Source organism: Rhea americana, unplaced genomic scaffold (genome assembly GCF_003343005.1).
Source record: "Rhea americana isolate MKP2758 unplaced genomic scaffold, rheAme1 scaffold_150, whole genome shotgun sequence".
In the NCBI taxonomy this organism is placed as follows: domain Eukaryota; kingdom Metazoa; phylum Chordata; class Aves; order Rheiformes; family Rheidae; genus Rhea; species Rhea americana.
In genome coordinates this window covers 807,045-828,542 of record NW_028185595.1, presented here as the reverse complement: position 1 = coordinate 828,542, position 21,498 = coordinate 807,045, and the positions used below count along the sequence as shown (strand labels likewise).

At 37.7% G+C, this 21,498-nt stretch overlaps 2 protein-coding genes across 2 annotated transcripts in view; both read left to right on the top strand.

The window, feature by feature from the left end:
- DOCK2 (dedicator of cytokinesis 2) overlaps nucleotides 1-7,330 on the top strand; it is a 186,925-nt gene extending 179,595 nt beyond the window's left edge. The window contains exons 49-52 of the mRNA XM_085299593.1: nucleotides 256-436; nucleotides 3,929-4,049; nucleotides 5,110-5,252; nucleotides 6,572-7,330. Of these exons, the coding sequence (XP_085155719.1) occupies nucleotides 256-436; nucleotides 3,929-4,049; nucleotides 5,110-5,252; nucleotides 6,572-6,643 (517 nt within the window). The 3' untranslated portion in view covers nucleotides 6,644-7,330. The remainder of the gene's footprint in view (nucleotides 1-255; nucleotides 437-3,928; nucleotides 4,050-5,109; nucleotides 5,253-6,571) is intronic.
- An 11,728-nt stretch (nucleotides 7,331-19,058) lies between these two features.
- On the top strand, nucleotides 19,059-21,182 carry FOXI1 (forkhead box I1). The gene is made up of 2 exons (XM_085299568.1): nucleotides 19,059-19,632; nucleotides 20,629-21,182. The coding sequence occupies exons 1-2, from the start codon at nucleotides 19,059-19,061 to the stop codon at nucleotides 21,180-21,182; spliced, it is 1,128 nt and encodes a 375-aa protein (XP_085155694.1).
- Nucleotides 21,183-21,498: the final 316 nt, after the last annotated feature.

Below are 21,498 nucleotides of genomic sequence, written 5' to 3'. Positions count from 1 at the left end.
ATTAATATTGTGCATTCTTTGTAACATTTTAGGATATTATAATACCTCCTGAAGGCATCTTTTTAGTATCTGGAGTTATCAGCTGAAGGACATCACATACTGTTTGCAAGTTCAGTTTACAAGACTGCATAAAAAACCCTATGGAAACGATGACTGGCATTTATATTTCTCAGGGAAATTACATCAGAATACCAGTGACTTTTAAAATATCATTTAGCAATTTTTATCTTTTTTTTTTTGTTGTTGTTCTTGCAGCTTTGAACTGGAAGTAGTGCTATCAAAGCCAGTAAAATCAGAATCAGAGGAGAATGCTCTGCAAATTAACCCTCACCCTGAGGTAAAAATGAGAAGGTCCAAGAAAAGAACAAAAAGAAGCAGCGTGGTGTTTGCTGACGAGAAAACGGCACCTGATATTTCAGTCTCCGACATGAAAAGTGTATGTTACTGACTCAGAGCGATGTTTCTTGATTTCTATGACATAAGTATGTTACTCTTACTTAGAAAAAGGAAAACCTATCATATAGAAAGAAATCTAGTATAGTGGAAAACTTGTTGCTCTATCCTAAACATAAATATGCAGGATACAGAGGCCATCTGCCTTGCCATGAATGGAAATCTACAAGATACTGAGGAGAAAACAAATCAGTGGAAAAAAAAATCAGAACTGAAGTCCTAAAGTTGTATAATTCTGAAGGTTGGTTGGCTAAAAATGGAGTACTACATTGGGAGGGTTCAACTAGCTTTCCTGTCGAGAAGTAATTAACTTGCTGCACTGACATTTCATAGCATCKCCTTACATTTGGGGCTGTTTCAAAAGTGAAGAGCTCTCTTCATTCCCTGGTGTCTTATGGGACATGCAGCTGGAAATCAGAAGATTGAAAACACCAGTCTGTAAATGGTGCCAGACTGGTGTTCTGAAGCACTGGCATTCTTATTCCACAGATAATCTGAGTGCCTTTATCATACTAATAGATCATCAAATTGACTTACGTAACTTACACAGTCAATTTTTTATAGTATAATCCTTAGAAGACRATTTTTAGTATAAAAAGAGAAATCATTTTAAAAAATCTGAAACGCCTCCTCATGATAGATAAACCCTATCTAAATTTAAATGTCAAGCAATAACATATTACTGAATTAGATGGGAAGAATTTAAGTCATCTGATTAAAAAAAGTTTGGAGGAATCGTCAAAGGCAAAGTAAATTTGACGGAAAGCAAAGATTCTTTTGACCAGAAGCCTAGCTCATATTTTCTCTAACTGATCTAAGTCATCCTAGACATGGTTTTATACCTTTACATGTATACTTGAAACTGGCAAAATCACATGGCTGAAATAGTATTTCTTATTTGCTGGAATGTAAGTTCAAAGGTTGCTAATGCCATCAAGGGAAGGTGTGTAGCAGGAACATTCAAATGGGTGTGTGGACTTCTACTTCCTTAAGTTTGGAGAAACACCTGATTCGCTGCTGAATGTGAATAGTCATTCATGTGAGTCTAAGTCCTTCCTCTGGAACCCTAACAAATGCAAGTTACTAGACCTTCCTGATGAATGATCCCTTGAAAGGCCAGAAGACTTATGCCTGCATGTTTGGGAGATATTGAAGTTAATATCTGAAGAGAGAGAAACACTACTGTTTGCAAAACCAGTTTGATTACCAGAAGCTTTTCCATTCAGGATTTAGCTTGTRGTTAGCGCAGGACCCAGTATTGGCAAGGTATGGTTTCCTGATGCCAGTTGCTTGCCCTGAGCCTCAGTAAAATGTTTTGATCCCTCTACAATGCACCTCTATTTAGCAGGCCCAGGGAAGCATACAAAGCTAGGACTTTGGACAAAATCATATTAGACTACCTAAGTGCAAAACTATGACAATAAATAACTGTCTTTCACAGGACTACAATAAGACAGAGTTGCTTCTAGCTTCCAAGCTCAAATTTGCTGCTACTGTCTCCTATTGAATTTGCACAATATGAAGGTTTCATAGAAGAAACAATGCAAGAGTAGTTTACAATACCATCCAGTGATAAAATAACATGTATATTTGGGGGTTTGTGTGTGGGTAGCATCACTTGCATTTGGATCAGACACAGATAGTGTTTGCATTGTTATATTCTTGTTAAAGGCAGTGCTGCTCAGTACACTAAATTTCAGCACGTATAAGCCAGGAAAATAAAATTACTTTATCTGTTATCTTAATAGATGAGGCTAGAAATAAGGGGTGAATTTAAATTTTTACATCTTACCCTTCATTGAAATGTTACTTGTAAAGTACAGCCCTCAGAAGGCTGCAGTTTATTCTCCTGTTGTCAGATATTTATAAAGATTTTGATCTGTGACYACAAACCTTTAAGTAGTGGGTTTTTCTCCTTCAACAGGGGGATAATGTAATTAGTGTGTCTCAAGTATGAAAAACTGAATCATTTGTAAAATGTCTCTCATGGATCACACTGTAGGTGCAAGTTCCCTGTGAGTTTAATGCATGCTCCTTGTTTTTAATAGCTCTTTGCCTTCAGCTGCAGGCATGACCTCAGCCCAGGCTAGTTCTTCCTGCTCATAAAACCAGGGAGTGCAAACTCCTTAACAGATCATTGATGATGCAAGTTGCCCAGTTTGTATTTCTTCACAATGGCTGAYGGAGTTTCAGAAGATGACTAGGTTTTCCAAAGTCTGAGCCTGTTTGCACTGCACCTTAGCTAGAAATTCAGCAAACTGGCTGAATGGTTGCTGCTTGGGTATCAAGGAMAAAATTTGATTTTTACAATGCAGAAAATTTTGAGTAGGGCATGAAAAGCCTCTGAAATAATCTGTTCACCTTTCTGAATGTTTTCTGGAAGGCACACTTCAGCAGGAAGAATTGCATGCATTGACTAGATTCACAACTTCTGTATTAGCTCATTGGTATACGCTGTTCAGACTGTAGGCATTAGTTTCAAAGGACAAGCCAGCTATCTCTTTACAGATATTAAATGTCTGTAATACAACATTTCCTAAAGAAAGCAGGCTGCACTAAAAACATAAAGCTGTGACAAAGAATAAAATATTTGTCTTTGCTGAACACTGTGCTCTGGACTTAGCTCCCTAGTCAGAGCAGGTGCTGGAAGCAGTGTTGGAGATTAAATGTCTTGTGCCGGATAGGCTGAGGAAAGCYGTTTCTCAGTAACCGGTTTTCACAAATGAAGGAGCAGTTACTTACTTGGCAGTAGCTAAGGGGRCTTCAGGACAATAGGCTAAATCTTGCCATCTGAACGTTGAACTGTGGGGAAAGTTACGGAGGATGATGATTGACTCACGCTTCATGTCCTCATATTAGATGCATGTAAAGCATAGGCATTCTCTGAGAAGCTCTCACAAAACGAAGTAAAAACCTTTGCTTTTTCATTTCATTAGATACAGATAYACCTACTGTGGGAATTTTGGTGCACATTGAGTCACAGATTTATTTTGCTTCAGAAAAGTAATGACAAGTCTTAGTGGCCAAGCTGGCAATGTTAATGCAAAAGGGAGAAAGGTTTTCAAAACTTTATTTTCATTTCCAAGCCACAGTAAGAGTTAGTTGATAGTGTTTCACCAAGCATGGTGGTAGTGCAATCCTACAGTTCCAGGTTACAGTCTTTCCTCTAGCAGGCTTTTTTAGAGCAACAGTTTTTCTGCATGGAATAAGAAATACTTACCTAACTATAAATCATCTCTAAAGRTTTAACATTGTTTTAGCTAGTATATAATATTATGTGTGGTCCTAATTCTAATATGGTAGTTACTTTTTTTAATTAACTAACAAATAATCACATAAAGCACTCAGCCTATGCATGATCATTTATTTATTAATTTCCTTTTGTCTTTCAAAAGATATTATTTTGCTTAGATATTTTTAATTGTATCTCAGTTCATCATTAATGGCATTCATCATTAATTTTTTTATTAAATAGTTGTCAAGGAAATACGAGTTCATGAGTGACACCAACCTGTCAGAGCATGTAGCAGTGCCTCAGAAAACATCTGTCCTCAAGCAGATGAGCTCTGTTAGTCGTTCCATGCCAACTATTCCAGGTAAGATGATGAGTGTTCTGCACTGCTTGGCTACTTGGAAAACATAGCACTGAAGGTTTTGTTCCAAGCAGAAGCAGATAGCTGTCCCTGTGCCTCTGAGACAGAAGTTACATTTTCAGCATGGTAGTGTGAATGTAAGGCTGGACTGCTGTTACTGCTTAATAACATTGTGCTGCCTAGTACTAACATATCAGTTCTAAAAGGTTTTGATCCTCCAGGAGCTGTGTGTTTTGCTCCCTTGTTAGGGTATAAGCATGCCCGTTGCCTTGACAGAGCCAGGGTTCATTCATCTTCCTTGCTCTGTAGGGCCTCATTTGCAGAAGCAAGGCTTCCTGCAGCCTTTGCTCACAAATCCATGTCAGAAGGTTTGAAACAGGAAGAAATGGTTGTTCTGTGCCTTGTTTTGGCAGCTGAATGTCCCAAAAGGTTGCGCAGTAGAAGGGTTTTTCAACTTTTGGTATTGACATTAGAGAGGAATCCCTTAAGTCTTTCCTCATGGTAACAGGAAGGAGAAACAACATAACCGCCCACTAGAGAGACTGACAGTTGTGTGGCAGAAAAGGAAGAATGTAACCGAGGATGAACTTCATTTCTAGGCCAGGATATACAGACAAAGTGTAATCTATTTCATTATCCTTTACCCCCTCCCTTTTCTATAGCACATCCTACATCTTAGCCTGCGCTTCCTCTATCCCTGTCCCTATGTATCCAAATGCCTGTAACAGGCATGAACACAACAAAACACTCAGAATACACTTTCTGCCCAGACCATCATGGCCAACTTCTTTCTCATCTATGTAACTATTTGTCTGTGTTTTTTTTCATTTRGACAGATTGGTTCATATTTTTCACTATTCAATTCCAATGCAATTAAGTTCAATGCTATTGTAGGGAAATTTTTCGTTATTTTTGTATTTTGAGGATATGATTAGGTTACAAACTCTTATTTTTCTCTGGTAATTGCAGTAGTTGATTATTTTGATTTCTGCTTTCCCATATGCTTCCTTTGACTACCCTTTTTCAGTTTTGGTTTGTGCAACCGATATGTTTCTCCTCTAAGGATTAACTCTGTCAGTGAGTCCTGCGGCACCGGATGAAACAATTGCATCACATAGGCTCAGTCAGCCAGTATTTCCTTCCAGCTCAGATGGTGACAAGAAAAACTTCAAAAAAAAGAAAGTGAACCAGCTACTTAAAACAATGGTAAGTTCTGTATGTTTATCTGTGTGGGAAAAAGAAGGTATCACCTCCTTAAGAACTCTAAAATAAAATTACATCGTTTTAAAATGCCACAAGCCCTGTAAGTCAAACTTTTTTTTTTCTTTTTTTCATCCTTCCTCTCATCAGGAGTGGAAGCTCTATACGGATATATATTTGTCTCTTGCTGTGCTTTCTGCATTAAGGAGGTACATCTTAGTATGTTCAGTGTAGGAAGGCTCAGATGTGTAGTTKTGTATCCATACCACAAGAGGTCTCATTTGACCAACTGATTTTCTCTAATTTGATTTACATAGCACTTACTAGCAAGAGAGGAAAGCAATTATGTGTTGTTTGATTTAATTATTCGGGTTGTTAGTACTAGTATCACAATAAGATGAGCATAGAAAATATATATCAAAGCATGCACGATGCAAGTCAATTTTTGGTGTCAGACGTACTCATTTCAAATTAGAAATTGGTTTATGGTGGAGTCAGTAATGCTGCTTAGAACAGTTTGTCCTCCTTTAATACAGTAAACTTTTCAGTGATTTCTGTGGAATTTTTAAATATTGAATTTAACATAGTGTTTACAAGCAAGAAAGAAGATATATATATATATATATATATATATATGTATGTATAAATTACTTGGTATCAGGAAGTGGGAGAGTTACATTTAATTTAGATAGTGATAGCTACTGAGATGCATAGTACATAAGTGTTTTGTGACATCTGTAATGTTTTGTGTGTTAACCTTAACTGGTTACTGCAAAAGTTGAATTTTTCATATTCTTTTTTTTGGGGGGGAGGGGGATTGGTTTCATTTACCTTCAGTGTACAACAACATTTAGGAAATTCTGCATTTGGATGTCTTTATACTCATATTTTTCTTGCAGGAACAAGAATAAGCTACTAATTTGAAGTCTGTAGGGTTTTAYTTGTACTGAATTTATCACATACTCGTTCTTTTAAGACCCAGGAGTAACAGCTTTTCAGCATAATTTCATCACATTTAAACCTAACTTAGCATATGAAGTAAGAAGGGCAAAGTGTCCTATTTTACAAATCTGAAAAAGGACTGAATAAAGTTTAAAACCCTTTTCTGTAGTGATTCCACAGTGTCAGTAGAATCATGTGAATAGATTTAAATACAGGTCCATAGTTTTGCAGGATAGAGAAATTTGCTTCAATTATCCAGGATTTGGTCCATACATTTTTCTCTAGTCACAGATTAAGGACACAAGCTAGTAATTAATATAAATATTACTAAATCCAATGCAATAGTAATTTTAACAGATGGCACTCTGTTCCTCTTTTTGCAGCGCATTTCCAAAGTTCTGGAAGATGGAAAGCACTCTGTGGAGCACCATTTCAAATCTTCTACAGATCTATGAATTAATTTACCTACAAGACCACTTTGCAACCAAAAATGATATATACATATAAATATATATCCTTTTTAGATGGCTGTCTACTGTAGAGAAAAGCACTGATACTGTAGGTGGCTAGTAGAGAATACAAACAACTATTCATGGGCTCTGATAACAGCTACTTGTGATATAGATACAGGAATACAAACTAATAGCATTTGGAGAAAATTCTACAGGATGTGCCAACCAGGATATGGAACAAAAGTTTATTGAGCTTCTTTATTACACCAGTCAAAGGACATTGTTCTCTGGTGATAAGACTCATTCTGGCAAAGATACATGTTAAAGGGCCATCTGCAGCGCTTACCGTATAATGTAATTCTTATCTTCTTTTCAGGCAGCACAGAAGCTACCATTTTGTGTAGCTTGTATAGATACACCCAAGCTAGCTTTAAACTACTGCTGGCAGTGTAGTCAAGGCAACAGCTGGCTCAGCACAAAATAGGCCAAGAGAATTTACTATGGCTCTAGTTGGGTTTATAGTGCTCATGTCGGACTGCTGCCCCACCACACTTGTGTGTATCATCAAATCTTTCTTATCGTGATGTCTGTGACACTGACACTGTATTTCTGAGTTCTTTTCAGAACAGCAACTGCTATATTGAAACCATGTGCAGAAGTTTATTTACACATGTACAAGTTGGTATCCAGAAACATGAGATAAAGCTGCATTTTCTGCTTTTCATAAATAAAATGTTAAAAAGTTTCTCTTATTTGCCTTGAACTTTTCTCATTGGAATCTCTAGGTGTCATAATATGTATTAATAGTATTTTACTGACAACATATGTAATTCTACAAGTCCAAGTATAGTGCTTTCCAAATATAATTGATTTTCTGCCTCTCTGACACTCATGAGGTAGAGTTGGAATATAATGCCATATCAGCATGAAACTAGATAGCGATGCAGGTCAGCAATTCTCATTTTCTAATAACCTGTCAGTTCTTTCTAAAGTAAAAGATGTTGCCCAAAATCAAGGGTTTCTCAATGTGAATAATTCATTTTCTTCTCTCATCCCTATATCTTTCAGATATCTACATAGTTTTACATTCATTAAATAAAATGCAACCATGTATAAAGTTGCAGATGGAAGGCTGGCCTTGTTACCATTTTTATGAATGTGAGGAAGAGAGAGTAGTTAAAATTACTCCTTGATAAGTGTTAGAACCAATGGAAAGGCAAMTTTAGTTTGATCCAAACCTAACTATTTCTCTAAATACTTTTACATTCATCAGGAGTAATTTATTTAATGAATTTAGCCTCTATTTGCAAGTGGCAAGTTTGAAGCTGTTTTCTGTAGAAACAATTAGCAGTTGTTTCCATGAAAATTCTGAAATACTTGTTTTAGGAGCTAATACTGCACCAAGAAATCCTTTTCATTAGAACAACCATAGACCTCAAAACCAAAAGGCTCTAGTTTTAACTAATGCAGGTCTGTTGGCATGGATATTAACAGATTTTTTTTGGCTTCATTTTTCAAAGCAACTTAATACTGTTTCTGAGGAAGCACAGAGGAAGAACAAGACTTTTCCAATTCGTTGCCCCCCCCCCAAAAAAAAAAAAAAAAAAAAAAAAAAAAAAAAAAACAGTTTAATAGAGTAGATATAGTGGAAGAAAGTAAATGGTTGAGGGATGYGTGTTTTATATCTTGCTATTGTGGGAGAAACGGGAGAGGGAGTCCAAGTTGTCCTTCAATATTATTTGCAGATACATTGAATAAATACTTCTGTGACAAAACAAAAGGTATTTTAAAAGAAAGGGTTTGGTTWTACTAGGAAAATGTAAGGAAAGGATGATTTAGCTACCGTTTATTCTGTGAAAAGGTACCTGTTAAAAGTTGCTTTTTGCCTATTGTATCTTGTAGCTGTGCTTTCATCTGAGAGTGGAATATAAGTGTTTCAGATCAAGCTGTTAAAAAAAAAAAAATATAATTACTGTATTTCAAAAGAAAAGAAGGGAAATAAGAGTCCCAGAAACAAATACTAGGAAGGCAGGAGTGCAATATCCAGAGGAAGTCTGGTGTCAAGTTGAGTGTTTAACAAGTGATGCAAGGTTTGGGCTTACGTTTTGCTTTCTTGAGTTTAGTGTAGTTTTTGATGAAGGGTATAGATTACACTAAGCTGACCAAATATAAGCAAAATCTTACTGGTTGTCTAGTATTACAGATTTGTGCTGCTCTTGCTTGTTTTAAGGCTGAAAAATTGTAATTCAGCTCTGAATAAAAAATAATAACTAAGAAAAAATAACTTAAGCACAAGGTGTACATGAAATTGGAATTGTAAGAATGTGTGTTTGTGAATGGCTAAAGCTGCTGTCCAAGTTTCCGCAAGCTGCAGATGCTGACATTAGTCTAAGCAAGCAACATCTCATGAACAACAGGGGATGCTCTGGATAATAAAGCACAAGTCATCTGGCAATGTCTATTTGAAAATGTAAATCAGATAGCACCGATCGTTGCCATTTCTGTAACAAACTAAACGGGCTTTTAGTTCATGTATGCAGAGGAGGATCTACATGGACGGCACAGAACCTAATCATTTGATATTCTTTGAAGTGAAGTACATGGGGTTTAGAAATCCACTGTAACATACGGTCAGGCTTAGGTTGCTGTCCCAGGGAATTAATGAAGCAGACGTAGCTTTACCTGTAATCTAAACAGCCTCTTCTCTTCCCACCACCTCTGACCATGCGAGGTCAAAAAAGCACTTCTGGAGATAATGATGCTCTCTTGTGCTTTCTGTATCAGAGCTATTTCACTTCTCTCAGACRTGTCAAATAGTCTGACCAGTAACAGTCCAACTTTCTAGATTGCATGGCACTGATGTAATGATTAGATAGTGGGAATCTGTAGTAAGAAATCTGTGTATAGCATGGAGTAGCTAAGTTGCCATGTGCCAGCAGGATTTTACATGCAGGTCTGTAGAAAGCTGCAACAACATAAGATATGTTCAAGCTGCATGTATGTTCAGTTGGCCAAATGCCTGAATTTGAGACAGAAGCACCCAAACTATCTCTATCATGGAGTGCAACACCATGTTAATGAATAATRCACTAGCTGCAGAAGAGCTGCTGTGTCAATGCAGCATGAAGTCTGGTCCTGCATGGCAAAGAGCCATTTTAGCCTTCTGTTACATCAAGTTACTCTGGAATGCTCTTTAGCTAACCAATCTGGCACTAGCTTGGATAGTCCACCTGCCCTTGTTTGCTCTATGTAATGACACTGTCCATGTCCTCATTACGAACTCATCAGTTAATTATTTATATTTTGGGAGAATTTGATGTTGTTAAAATGTCAATAAAAATCAGCTGAGGTGACCTGTAGGGAAGTGTGCAGAATATCAGTCAATAAGAGGTAAGTTTCTGACATAGGGAATGAAATGGGAAAAAGTGTTTTATGAAAGGTTTTACAGACCCCAGAACACATTGTGTTGTTGACTTAAGAATTAATGTAATATACATGTATATTTAGTGTAGTACCTAGTGACAGGAAACTTTTCATCTGTAACACATGCAATCTGTAATCTGTTTTTTATTAGACAGAGGACATTTTGGATGAGTAAGGAGTGCCATATCGGTTATTGAATTTGCAGTCCAGAAACATCACTGGATCTGTGTTTTCCATTCTTCTCGTTAATACTGTTTGGCCTGGCTTTTGRCTTTTTCTCCAGTTCTCCTCTGATTCATTTAATCAATTCCCTAATCTTTTTTTCTTAAAGACGGATCTGATCCTTTATTTTCCTTTCTTTAAAGACTCATTAAGATAGGATTATCATTCTGTGACCTGGGACACCATGCTTTTGCATAGGGAAAAGAGAGGATTGGATTTTGTCATGATTTTAAAAGTACAAAATTTTCAAGTATAACTATTTTCTCCTTTTCTAGCCTGTTTATACTTATTACAAGGTGACAGCAACAGCAGTATAACAGCAGTATAACTGAGTAGATTTCCCGGGATGTAGCTGTAATGCATCATATGAACTGTAACCTACATAGAGTAGAAGGCACTGATAGTTGGAAATGTGTGCAGCTTCATCATGTTTAAGCTTATCACCAAGGAATTCAAATCTATCCTAACCTGTGAAGAACAGAAGTCATTGAAGTCGACAAGGTGGAATATTCTTAATATTAAATTAATATTCTTAAAAATAATCGTATTTTCCATATGGAATTTGAAATGCAGAGGCAGTTTGCTCCCACAGTTACTGATACAAGGAGATTTTTCAGGAATAATACTGGAAAATTCTCCTTAATTGGAGAGCATCAACTAGTCRGAGTGCTGATCGGGAATTTTTAGTACCAATTGCTGTATTCTATCTTAGCTTTTAAGCATCAGCTATTTCACTGTAAAAATTGACTTAAGAGCTGTTTAACTTAAGTTGGCAAAAAACAATAAGCCTGTGCCTAGCTCCCATTCTAGCCTTCAGAAGAACARGGAATGGATAGACAAGTTAATACTTCCGTGTTGTGTTACTAAAATTACTGAAATTTCAGCAACAAGGAAAATTCAGGGTTTGAGTTGTTCTCTTTATACCAGCTGTCAAGTAGCAAATGCTGCAAACGTATTGCCGCTTGCTTCTTTGCTACCAGCAGTGACAGAGTAGACTCTGAGTTGAAGGTAAATGTGAGGAATCTTGCCAGAAAACGCTTGGAATGATGACAGGAAACTGCTGGTAAAGTGGAGAAGACCTGGAATATTTGACTTTATCTGTTTGAATAGGAAATCTCTTAGCAATTCAACAACTGTAAATCACACAGTAGAATCCGATACCCAAAATGATGATGAGATTTTACATTGATTGCACTAATGAGCATAAATTCCTGCTTTGGACGAGAATAAATACATATTTGCCTGTACTTACAACTATGCAGATTCTGACTCAAAGCTGCTCACTCATGTCAGTCTTGCAGCAACTGTATCATGTCTGGCTGCTGCTACCAGGTTTTTTTTTTTATTTCAGTGCAAGTCAGAGCAATGGAAGTACCTTTGAAATAATGACTGATRTATTAAATCACTGAAAAGCTAGTTAGGCTCTCACATGAGGTCTTTTTCACCCTGATCATGAGGTGAGAGCTCTTTTAAATGAGAAAAGCTGTTGAACATGTTTTTAAAATAGGGAGAAGGCAGGTTTGTTTATTAGTAATCTGGCTTCTGTTTAAGTCAGCTGAGATTTGTATTTAAAGCCATTTAATCACATAAATCTCTAAGCTAGCTTGCTTTTCTATTTAAGGATTTGGGGTTAGCTGTCATGAAAATACCCCAAGTCTGTTTCTTTTGTTCCAGCTTCAGTGTAATCTTAATTAACAGTTGAAATGTTTATCCTAGAAAGTGTTTCCATATATACTGACTTCAATAGGAATCATCTATTAATATCACTGATTGTAAAATCAAGCCACTAGATAATGAGTGAAAGAAAATACAGATGAGAATGTAGAGAAGGCCTAAGGCATTCCATTTAAAACAGCAATAGCAAAGGTCTAGTCTCTTGACTATAGGGAAAGAAATTATATACTACTTTATCCAAAACTCAGTTATCTCCATCCTGAATGCCTTCAAGTAACCACTAGCATTCAGCTGCACATTTTTCCCCTTCCACAATTGAGTTCATACTTCCTCTCGAGTATTCAAGGTCTTTTGGAGAGAAATATTGAGCAATACTACTGGGGCTGCCCACAGTTCTGAGGACTTCAGCATTGGCAATATTTATTGCTCTGGGGTGCCTAGAGTGGTTATTCTTTATTGACTCAGTCTGTACTTCTGTATTCTGATTTGCTGTCATGATACAGCAGGTGCTAAAGATTAACACTGTAAAGGAATAATTGTTCTGCAAACAAACCTGAGCTAAGCCATGCATTTCATAAATCCAACTATGATTTAAAGTGAGTGGGACAGTTTGTTCTGATTAGTTTTTGGATAGAATTACCCCATTTCAATGTGTTGCCTTCCAGGACAGAAGAAAGCTCCACTGTGCCAGGAGTGACATTTCATACAGCTGACCCCAGAATTAGATGGCCACTGTGAGYGTATTTCTGTGTTAACAAATGCAGTTTCTGTGTTACATGAGTTTTAGTATCCCCACATGCACCGATATGTACATTGGTATTCAACTGCATTTACTAACAGGTTTTTGTGAGAGGTATGAACAGTCTGTCTATCTTATTCACAAATAACTCTTTGTAGGCCTGCCTATTAACTTGAGTGAATCAGTTCAGCTGATGGTAGGTAGCTGTTGGTGGTGTTACAGTGGTTTAAATGATGATTATAATGGAAAAGGCACAGGTAAGGGAATGAAGATTTTTTTTAAAAAAAAATCTTTTAAGGTATCTGTACCCTGAGCTGGCAGACCTGCAGCCAAAGAGGAAAATGTTTACATTAAGATGTAGTAGAAATCTTGTACTGTTCCTGTAACTATATTAAAGCTAAAACCCACCAGGTTTTACAGAGATTTTAAGATAAGATTTTCCCCAGCATGTTTGTTCATGTATGTTTATACAAGAGAAAGTAACCCTGGATAGAGATGATAAGCAGCTTTTTCAGGCAGAGAGGTTGCATTTTATCATACAATAAAGCATGATACAATTATATGTCCTGATTCTGCAAATGTTTTGGAATGTGAAGTTTTTCTACATGTGAATTCAGTTGCTTTGATGCACTCAGCAATGCTTCAGTAGCACTTTGGCACACTTAGTAGTAGTAATGCACACTCCAGGTGGAGCTAAAGCTTGAATTTGTGGCATCTTTCTTATCAACTGCATTTAGGCTACTTTCACAAGGCAAATAAATAGTTCTATTAGAGATCACTATTAGCAAAGGAAGCTGAAAGAAACCTAGAAGAAAGATTTTGGAAGTTTCTAAACATACCAGAATTTCTGTACAGAATTTCAAAAGCACATGAAGGAGACTAATATGAAAATATAAGGAAGGCTTACATATACTATTCGTTAGTTTTACAGATCCCAAATCTAGATCAGTATAATGTTGCTCTGCTGACAGTGATAACGGAGTAGAAGACGTATACTGACAACGTAGCGCGAAGGCAGATCCCAACTGGTTCAATGCACTTTCAAAAGTTGTCACTTGGGGGAGATAAGTGGTTATAATACTATGTCTGTATAACACAACAAAAACTAAAGATATGTCTACACAGGTATTAGGAAAACTAAAATGGAACAACTGGAAGTGCAAGGATAAATAATACTTTAAGCCATCCCATTCAGAAGTTAGATGATTTTTGTTTCCTGCAGGTAAATCCTGGTTAAATTAACCTTAAATTTATCTATGACTGAGTATGTTCACAGAGTAGTTTGCGGCACTTATACTTGTACCAATTCACTTATCAGTTTTAGTTGCTAATKAATTTTCCCCAATTGTTTGCATCGCGCAAATACCAAAGGGTGTAGAGCATTGTGAACAAAACTTTAAAAAATGGAATTTATATTTTCTGAAAAATCCTTGGTTGTAAAATGTCTTTTCAGTAATATCTTTGTTTAAATTGTGCAGGAGGAGGCACTGATCTGTACAAGCAAATACCTTRATGCTGAAATCTGGCAACAGAAATATTAGCATGTTACCGTCTTTTTCTTTGCGTAAATTGTTATGCATTCATCGAAACAAATGTCAGCAGTTTAAAGTTACTTTGAAGGGTTTTGGAAAGATGTACAGACTAATTTCCTTGGTAAACACAGTCAATGTTCATGCAACACCTCATTTAATTTTGGCACTGTTTATCTCTGTTATAAACAAATGTGGAGTAGCAGGCATACAAGAGTACGCAGATAATCGGAAACAGGCAAGCATTTCAGCTGTTTAGAAGCTGGTAGCAGCAGTGAGTATTGATTGGAGGGAGTGTTTATATTTGCACTGCCTTCCTCTAATTGAGACAACTCAGATTATACCAATCAGAGGAGTTCCTTGCAGAACCTCTCCATGTCTGGTTCAGAGTTAAGGCATCCCTCCTCATGGAGAGTGASCATGGCTCTGTTTCTTTGCAGCAGATCCCAAGTGAGCCACAGGCAGCCACATGGAGGCTCCAGATTTCCTGCTGCCTCCTGCCTGTCATCAGTCAGGAGACTCATAATCCATTCTACCATATTTTATGTTGGAAAGATGGTGGCAAGGCCTTTGTTGAATCTATGACTATTCTTACCATAGTTCTTGCAATCAAAAAGCAGCTACTACCACTCAAGGTTTTACAATCTTCTAAAACTCCAGTTATAAAGGGCTTTAAAATGCACAGTAGATTTGGTCTGAAAGATCTAAAAAGTCTAAGGGCATTCTAGCATTGCAATATTAATGGCACTGGTCCAAAGGACATTGCTTTTCCCATTAATTTAATGTTCAACCTGCATTTCTGGAAATAAATCTCTTAGTTCCCTTGTTTTGCAATAGTGTATTTTACATTTCCCAAGCTTTTATAATGACCTTGAGATGGCCTTGCTTTGTCTGCTATGCTTTGTTTCTTCTAGTCAGATTTATTTTGTGCTTACACTGGGCAGAATATTATTGGAATAAGGAAAACAGACCTTTATAAGTATTYTTGTAGACTGCTGAGAACACAGAGAATTTGTCTTTATGTGAAAATATCTTATGGAGTGATACTGAACTGGTTTTGAATGCATTGTGTGAATTGTTAGAAACAAGCTGGGTTGCTTGCTATACTGAGTTGTGGATGAGCCCTTCCTCTTTTAACACCAATTTTTCCTTCTTGTTTGTGATCATATAAATAGCCTATATGATTTTTTCTTTAACAAAATATTAAACTGTGATCATATACCAGGACTGGGATTATCCACAATGTTGCTAGTACAGCCTAAGGCTCCATATTCATTAAAAATAGATCTGTGCACTATAGATTATCTAGCAATACATATCACAGTCTGGATCCAATGTGAGCAATCAATTTAGTTTCTAGCTAATTAGCTAAAGTACATAGTACAGAGTGCATTATATGGGCTATATGACAAGGCTTGCAAAGGTGAAGTTRTTATTTCAGTATTTTGAACCTCTTGGAGCAGTCAGAGTGGGTTTGCACTACTTTGTGCTTCACAGCATGCAGCTGTAGTGTTTTTGATCTAAGTTCTTGTCACACTGTGAAACAAAATTACGACCTGAAGGCGCTTCTGATAATAGAAGGTGCCATGCTTTATTTTGCTTTATCATTTTGCAAGATCCATTTTGTAAACTAGAATTGGGAGTATCTCAGCTTACATATTTCAAAACCCTACAGAAAGTTTCCCATATTACTCTCCACCTCGTTGACTCCATGCTTTTGCTTTCTGCTGTGTGTCCCTGGCTTCCACACACGCTTCTCCCAAGTGGATGCGCTTGAGAAATGTTGAATGTATAGGGTCATGAGCAAAAGTGCTAAGAAATCCCAGTTTCTTAATGAAATTAGATGGAACTTTTCATAACCCAAGATTTTAGAAACTGATGTAAATTGCATCTGGGCAACCAAAGTGAAGAAGCGTTACTGTTGGCTGGAGGTGTGCACAGGAACTGACTTGAAGACCTATGGAGAAGGAAACATGATGCATCCCACCTACAAAGACCTCACCAAGCCCAATACATTGTGTTACTTGGAAAACATGTTCGCTGAGCTATGACTTCAATATCAGGCTCCWTGTTTTTAGACTTTTCAGTCCTAAACTTGATTAGTCTCCATTGCTTTGACAATAAACCTGTTCCCAGCCTTTTTCTATGGAAGCCTCACTATTTTTCTTTCTCCTTTCCCCTTTTCTGGGATTGGTACTTTCTTCTTCCACCCCTGCCCAAAACAGCCACCTCAATGCTGAGACATTAATTCTGGCTGGACTTAACTGCACTTCAGATCAGGTCTGCTCAGAGCAATCACAGCTTGAGCAAAGTTCATTCTTTCTTTGCTGAGTTATGTCTGCATAAGCAGCATCTGTACCTGAACTGCTATGCTAGAAAAGGTACTGCACAGATTCTCAGGCAGTAAGGTATGCCCACAGTACTGACAAAGTACCATTTTTACTGGCACTGTTTATACTCCTATCCAAGTAGACCAGGCACTATCAATTGGAAGAAAAATGCTGCTGATTGGATTGTGTCTGTGTTAGAAACAGTGCCAGCACACGCATGCCAGGGGAGGGATCAGACCTTTGCACTCTTTCAGAAAGATCTAGGCAGAAGCCTACAGTTGATTTAGTATTTCATTGCTCTAAGAGCAGTATTTGCCCCTCTTCACCCCAGTGATCTTTTTGCTAGTTGTGTGTGATACATTGCTAAAATGTCAGATCGCGTCCTCGAGCAGTGGCAGACTGCAGTTAGGGGCTGACCTTGCTGAAATGTACTGCGCCAAAACTTCATAAAGCTTACAACCTCCTTCAGTCTCTGTTTGCAGAAGTGACATATTTTTTCTTCCTTTCTAAAGCCTAGCATATTTTTAAAGCATGTATTTACCCAGCACCCATTTCAGTGTATTTTAACTGTAAATAAGCATGCAGAGCGCTTCAGGGAGTAAGTATTTAGATGCTACTCATCGAAGTCCCTGTTGCAGTGAGCTGAATTTTAACTTCCTGGAATAAACAAACCTTGAGCAAGTTTTAATAAATTAGCAAGTTTTTTCCTGGATTGTGTATTCAGCAGTAATGTAATTTGTTCAGAAGATCAAAGATTTGTCATGTTTTCTTTTCACGCAATATTCTGGGTGTTGGTTCATTTTAAAAATGCCTCAGTTTTTACTCATTTGAGTATTTCCTAAAYATTTTTTCCCATTGATTCTTCTGTTTATTAGCAATATTTGTAACATTAATATTTGTAGAACTACAAGTGCACCTTGAAAATATATCAATGATATATTTTTTTTCTTGTACTGCAAATGAGTTTATGTGAAGTGAGAACATGTATTTATTAAATAACAGCTTCAGAGAGACATGTCTGAGCTGGCAAATTAGCTAGCTTTGTCATTCAGTATGCTGTATTTCAGTTAYAATGCTAGTTACATTTTTTGATATCTGTCAAAGCAACAACAATTATGTTGGTGAATCACTCCAGTACTTGGGGAGGAGGTAAACCTTGGTGGTGATGCTGCAGCACAGAAGATTCAGTGATTTGATGAATGTGAGACAAAGCAAAAAATTTGGGACAGCCAGGGAATTCAAATCTACAGGTCAAAATCTAAGCTTTAGCAGAAATCATGGGAGTAGTGCCAACTTAAAGACCTTCTTATCACACTAGGACTTAAGTATTTTAATTGCATAGATTACTAAAGCTGAGTCTAGTTTCAAATATATGTATGTACCTTACATGTTAAAAAAAAAAAAAAAAAAAAAGGAAAAGTAAATGTCACTGCTTTTGTCTGAACAGAACTGTAACTATGTGTTTAATTACTATAGAGTCTCCGATGTGGCTGAATGATCTAAGAGCCATCCCCATTCTGACACATGCATTGGTGAGGATGCAGCTTTGTTTTTTTCTCCTTTGTAAGTACAGAGTGCCATTCAAGGCAATGGTATCTATTTTTTCAAGTCATGAAAGGGCTAGAAGTTTTTGCTTGTTGCTTCTTATTATGGAATMAACTTTTGTTTATATAGCTACAAATGAAGTTCTTGGAATTCAGCTGAACAAGAGCTATGCTTAAAAGTGTCTCTTCTCTGCTTGAAAATKCTGCTAAGAGGTTTTATGACCTCTTTGCACCAATCCTGCAGCAAATAAYGATTTCCCATCTTAGTTTACCTATTTACAGCTCTAATGAAAGGTTTGATAATTAAACTTGAAATTTTTTTCTCACAAGATTAATCCTCACTTTAGCAAGTAATTCCATTTAAATCAGTATGATTACTCACGTGAGTAACTGGTTGCAGAATCTGGCTGCAGTACTACGATTGCCTAGGGGGAAGTACAAGCAAGTCTGCAATTAAAATTACAGAAGGAAAAGGAGATCTGACCTTTGAAAGAAAAGTTATATGTATGCCTACTGTTTCATTGAAGAATGACAATAGCTTTTGCATTTTTAGGTGTTACTACTAGCAGTGCATAACTCCTTTTCTTTAAAAAGAAAGGTAGAAAAGATAGAAAGAGGAGGATCTCTGATTAGGGTTTTTAACTTCAAGGCACTTTAGGGTTTCTTTACATGCATTACATTAGTGGAAAATTCCTTCATTCATTTAAAAAGATGAACAGTTGTAACTTTCACGTTTGGTTGATGTGACATCTACGACTTGCTGGGGCTGCCAGCATTCCAAAAAGGATATCGTCCTCATCTGCAGCCACTCAGGGCTTTGGGGTGGAGCCTGCAGCACAAGCGGAAACATCTACAGGTGCATAAGTACGTGGGGAAGGGCACAGGTGATGCACCTGTCTCAGGAAAGGAGCACTAGCACAGGTGTGTTGTAACTCAGTCAGCTGCCTGCTTTAGAGCATGAGCTCCTTTGATCCACAAACGCACTCTCCACCACGCTGCAGCCCACAATTTCCAAACATTGGTCAAGAACCTCCAGAGATGAATATCTACTATGAGAACTTTTTCCATCCACAGAATATCCCAAGCCCACAACGACCTACTACTTTTGAGACGACGGACTACAATGSCACTCCCAATCCTTACCTCTGGCTAAATGGACCTTCCATTACCCCACCACCCTATCTCCCAGGATCAAATGCCAGTCCCTTCATTCCTCAGTCTTACGGGATGCAAAGGCAACTTTTGCCTAACATGCATGGCTTGGGAGGAACTGACCTTGGCTGGCTTCCTCTCCCATCTCAGGAAGAGCTGATGAAGTTGGTTAGACCACCTTACTCCTACTCAGCACTAATTGCCATGGCTATCCATGGAGCGCCTGAAAAGAGGCTGACTCTCAGTCAAATCTACCAATATGTGGCTGACAACTTCCCGTTCTATAACAAAAGCAAAGCTGGCTGGCAGAATTCCATACGGCACAACTTGTCTCTCAATGATTGTTTCAAGAAGGTGCCCCGAGACGAAGATGATCCAGGTACACCTTTCCTCCTTCTTTCAAACTTGATTAATTTTAAAATGCCTAATACACTGTAAAGAGACAAAATAGGCCAGATTCAGGGCATATCTGTAGTAGCTCCTCAATTCTCATAATGCTGTACTGGAAGGCACCCATGCATAGTTGAGATGTGAATCAACGTTGCTAATAAATCTCTGCAGCAAAGGGGATTCTTTACTGCTCTAGGTCTTCCTGAGAACTGATCAATGTGCTGAGCAATGCAGCAAGCACATGATCAGCCTAACTGAGCAAGATCTTTTCAAAACCCACTTGGTGTAATGCATACGACTTATGTCTAACTTAACTTCTTCCCATTAATTCCCTGTTAAGACAAATTCAGATATGTCTGTGAAATTCAGCAGCTTTAGGAATTCAACAATACTTATGAACAGTATGCTTTTGTTTCATTTGTTTCAAATAACGTTTTACTTGGAATCACAGATCTGTTTCCAACTGCTTGGTTAGTTTGCTGTCAGATTGCTCCTTGTTTTCTATCAATAGCTCTTGAGAAGCATTGAGAACATTTGAAAACAGTTCAATTACTTTGCCACAGAAGGCCAAAAATCTGTTTTTGTCTCATTAGTAGCCTCTCCTACCCCACTGAATGAGGAGGAGCAGCCTGGAATATGGTTTGATCACTCTGTGCTGTAAATTCAGACAACCAGCTACATGGTGAAAACTTACTCAAAAACAACAACAACAAAAAAAAAAAAACACAAGCAACCCCCCCACACACACACCACATTCCCTCTGGCCCCACTTGAAGTGTTGGCTGTGTGCTGTGTTGGAGCTACAAGATTCAGCCCAACACTTCATACACTTCTCTGAATTCAACAGACTTTGTGCAATTAAAAAATACGTAACCTTGTTATCCTTTGAAGAAAGGAAATAAACATTGATAAGTCTTAGAAAACTGCTTTTTGCTGTCTATGTGCATATCTTTAAATTAAAAATGTGTTTTGTGTCCTTTGACAGGAAAAGGGAATTACTGGACTCTGGACCCAAACTGTGAGAAGATGTTTGACAATGGAAACTTTCGCAGGAAGAGGAAAAGGAAATCTGACATTGGGACCAGTGCTACCTCTCTAGCATCTGAGAAATCTGAGGATAGTGCCCTGACTGGCAGCCCCAAAGCTATAGAGCGTCAGGACATCTTGGAAAACTCATCACCTGGGACTGACAATTCACCTGAGAAACGATCTCCATCTCCATCTTCCAATAGCCCCTGCCTCAGTAACTTCCTTTCCAGTATGACTGCATATGTTAAYGGCTCTAACTCAGTGAGCCGATCAGTGCCTTTGGGACTCAACACTGAACCCATTGACAAAATGGGACAGAATATGGTAGGCTTTAATTCTTATTCCCCAGTCTCTAATATCCCAAGCCATGGTGTGGGAGAGTGGTCCAATTCCATGCCTTCCAGCCATCTTGGCTATAGCAACTCAGTGCTCAATCAGTTTAATACCCATTTTTACAGCAGTATCAGTACAAATAACACCTTGTATCCTAGGGAGGGGACAGAGGTTTAAATAGAAAAATAATTGTTAAGGCAGCAAAATATGGGTATTTATAAGAGGTAATGTTCTGTGGGCAGATGATTAGCGTTAGCCTGCTGTCTCTCAGACCTGCCTTGCATTCTACCTTCTGACAGCCCCACACTTGTTACCCATTTTAACTTACACAAATCTCAAGCACTCCACATKTAGTACCTCCACATAAAATTTGGGGGTTCATAACAACAGTAGTGAAGAGTTCTGCTAGAAGATAGTGTTATGTACTGCTCCCGACTATGCTCTTCTGTGGACATCCTTGAAGAGTTAGTGTTTGCCTTTAGGCCTAAAACTT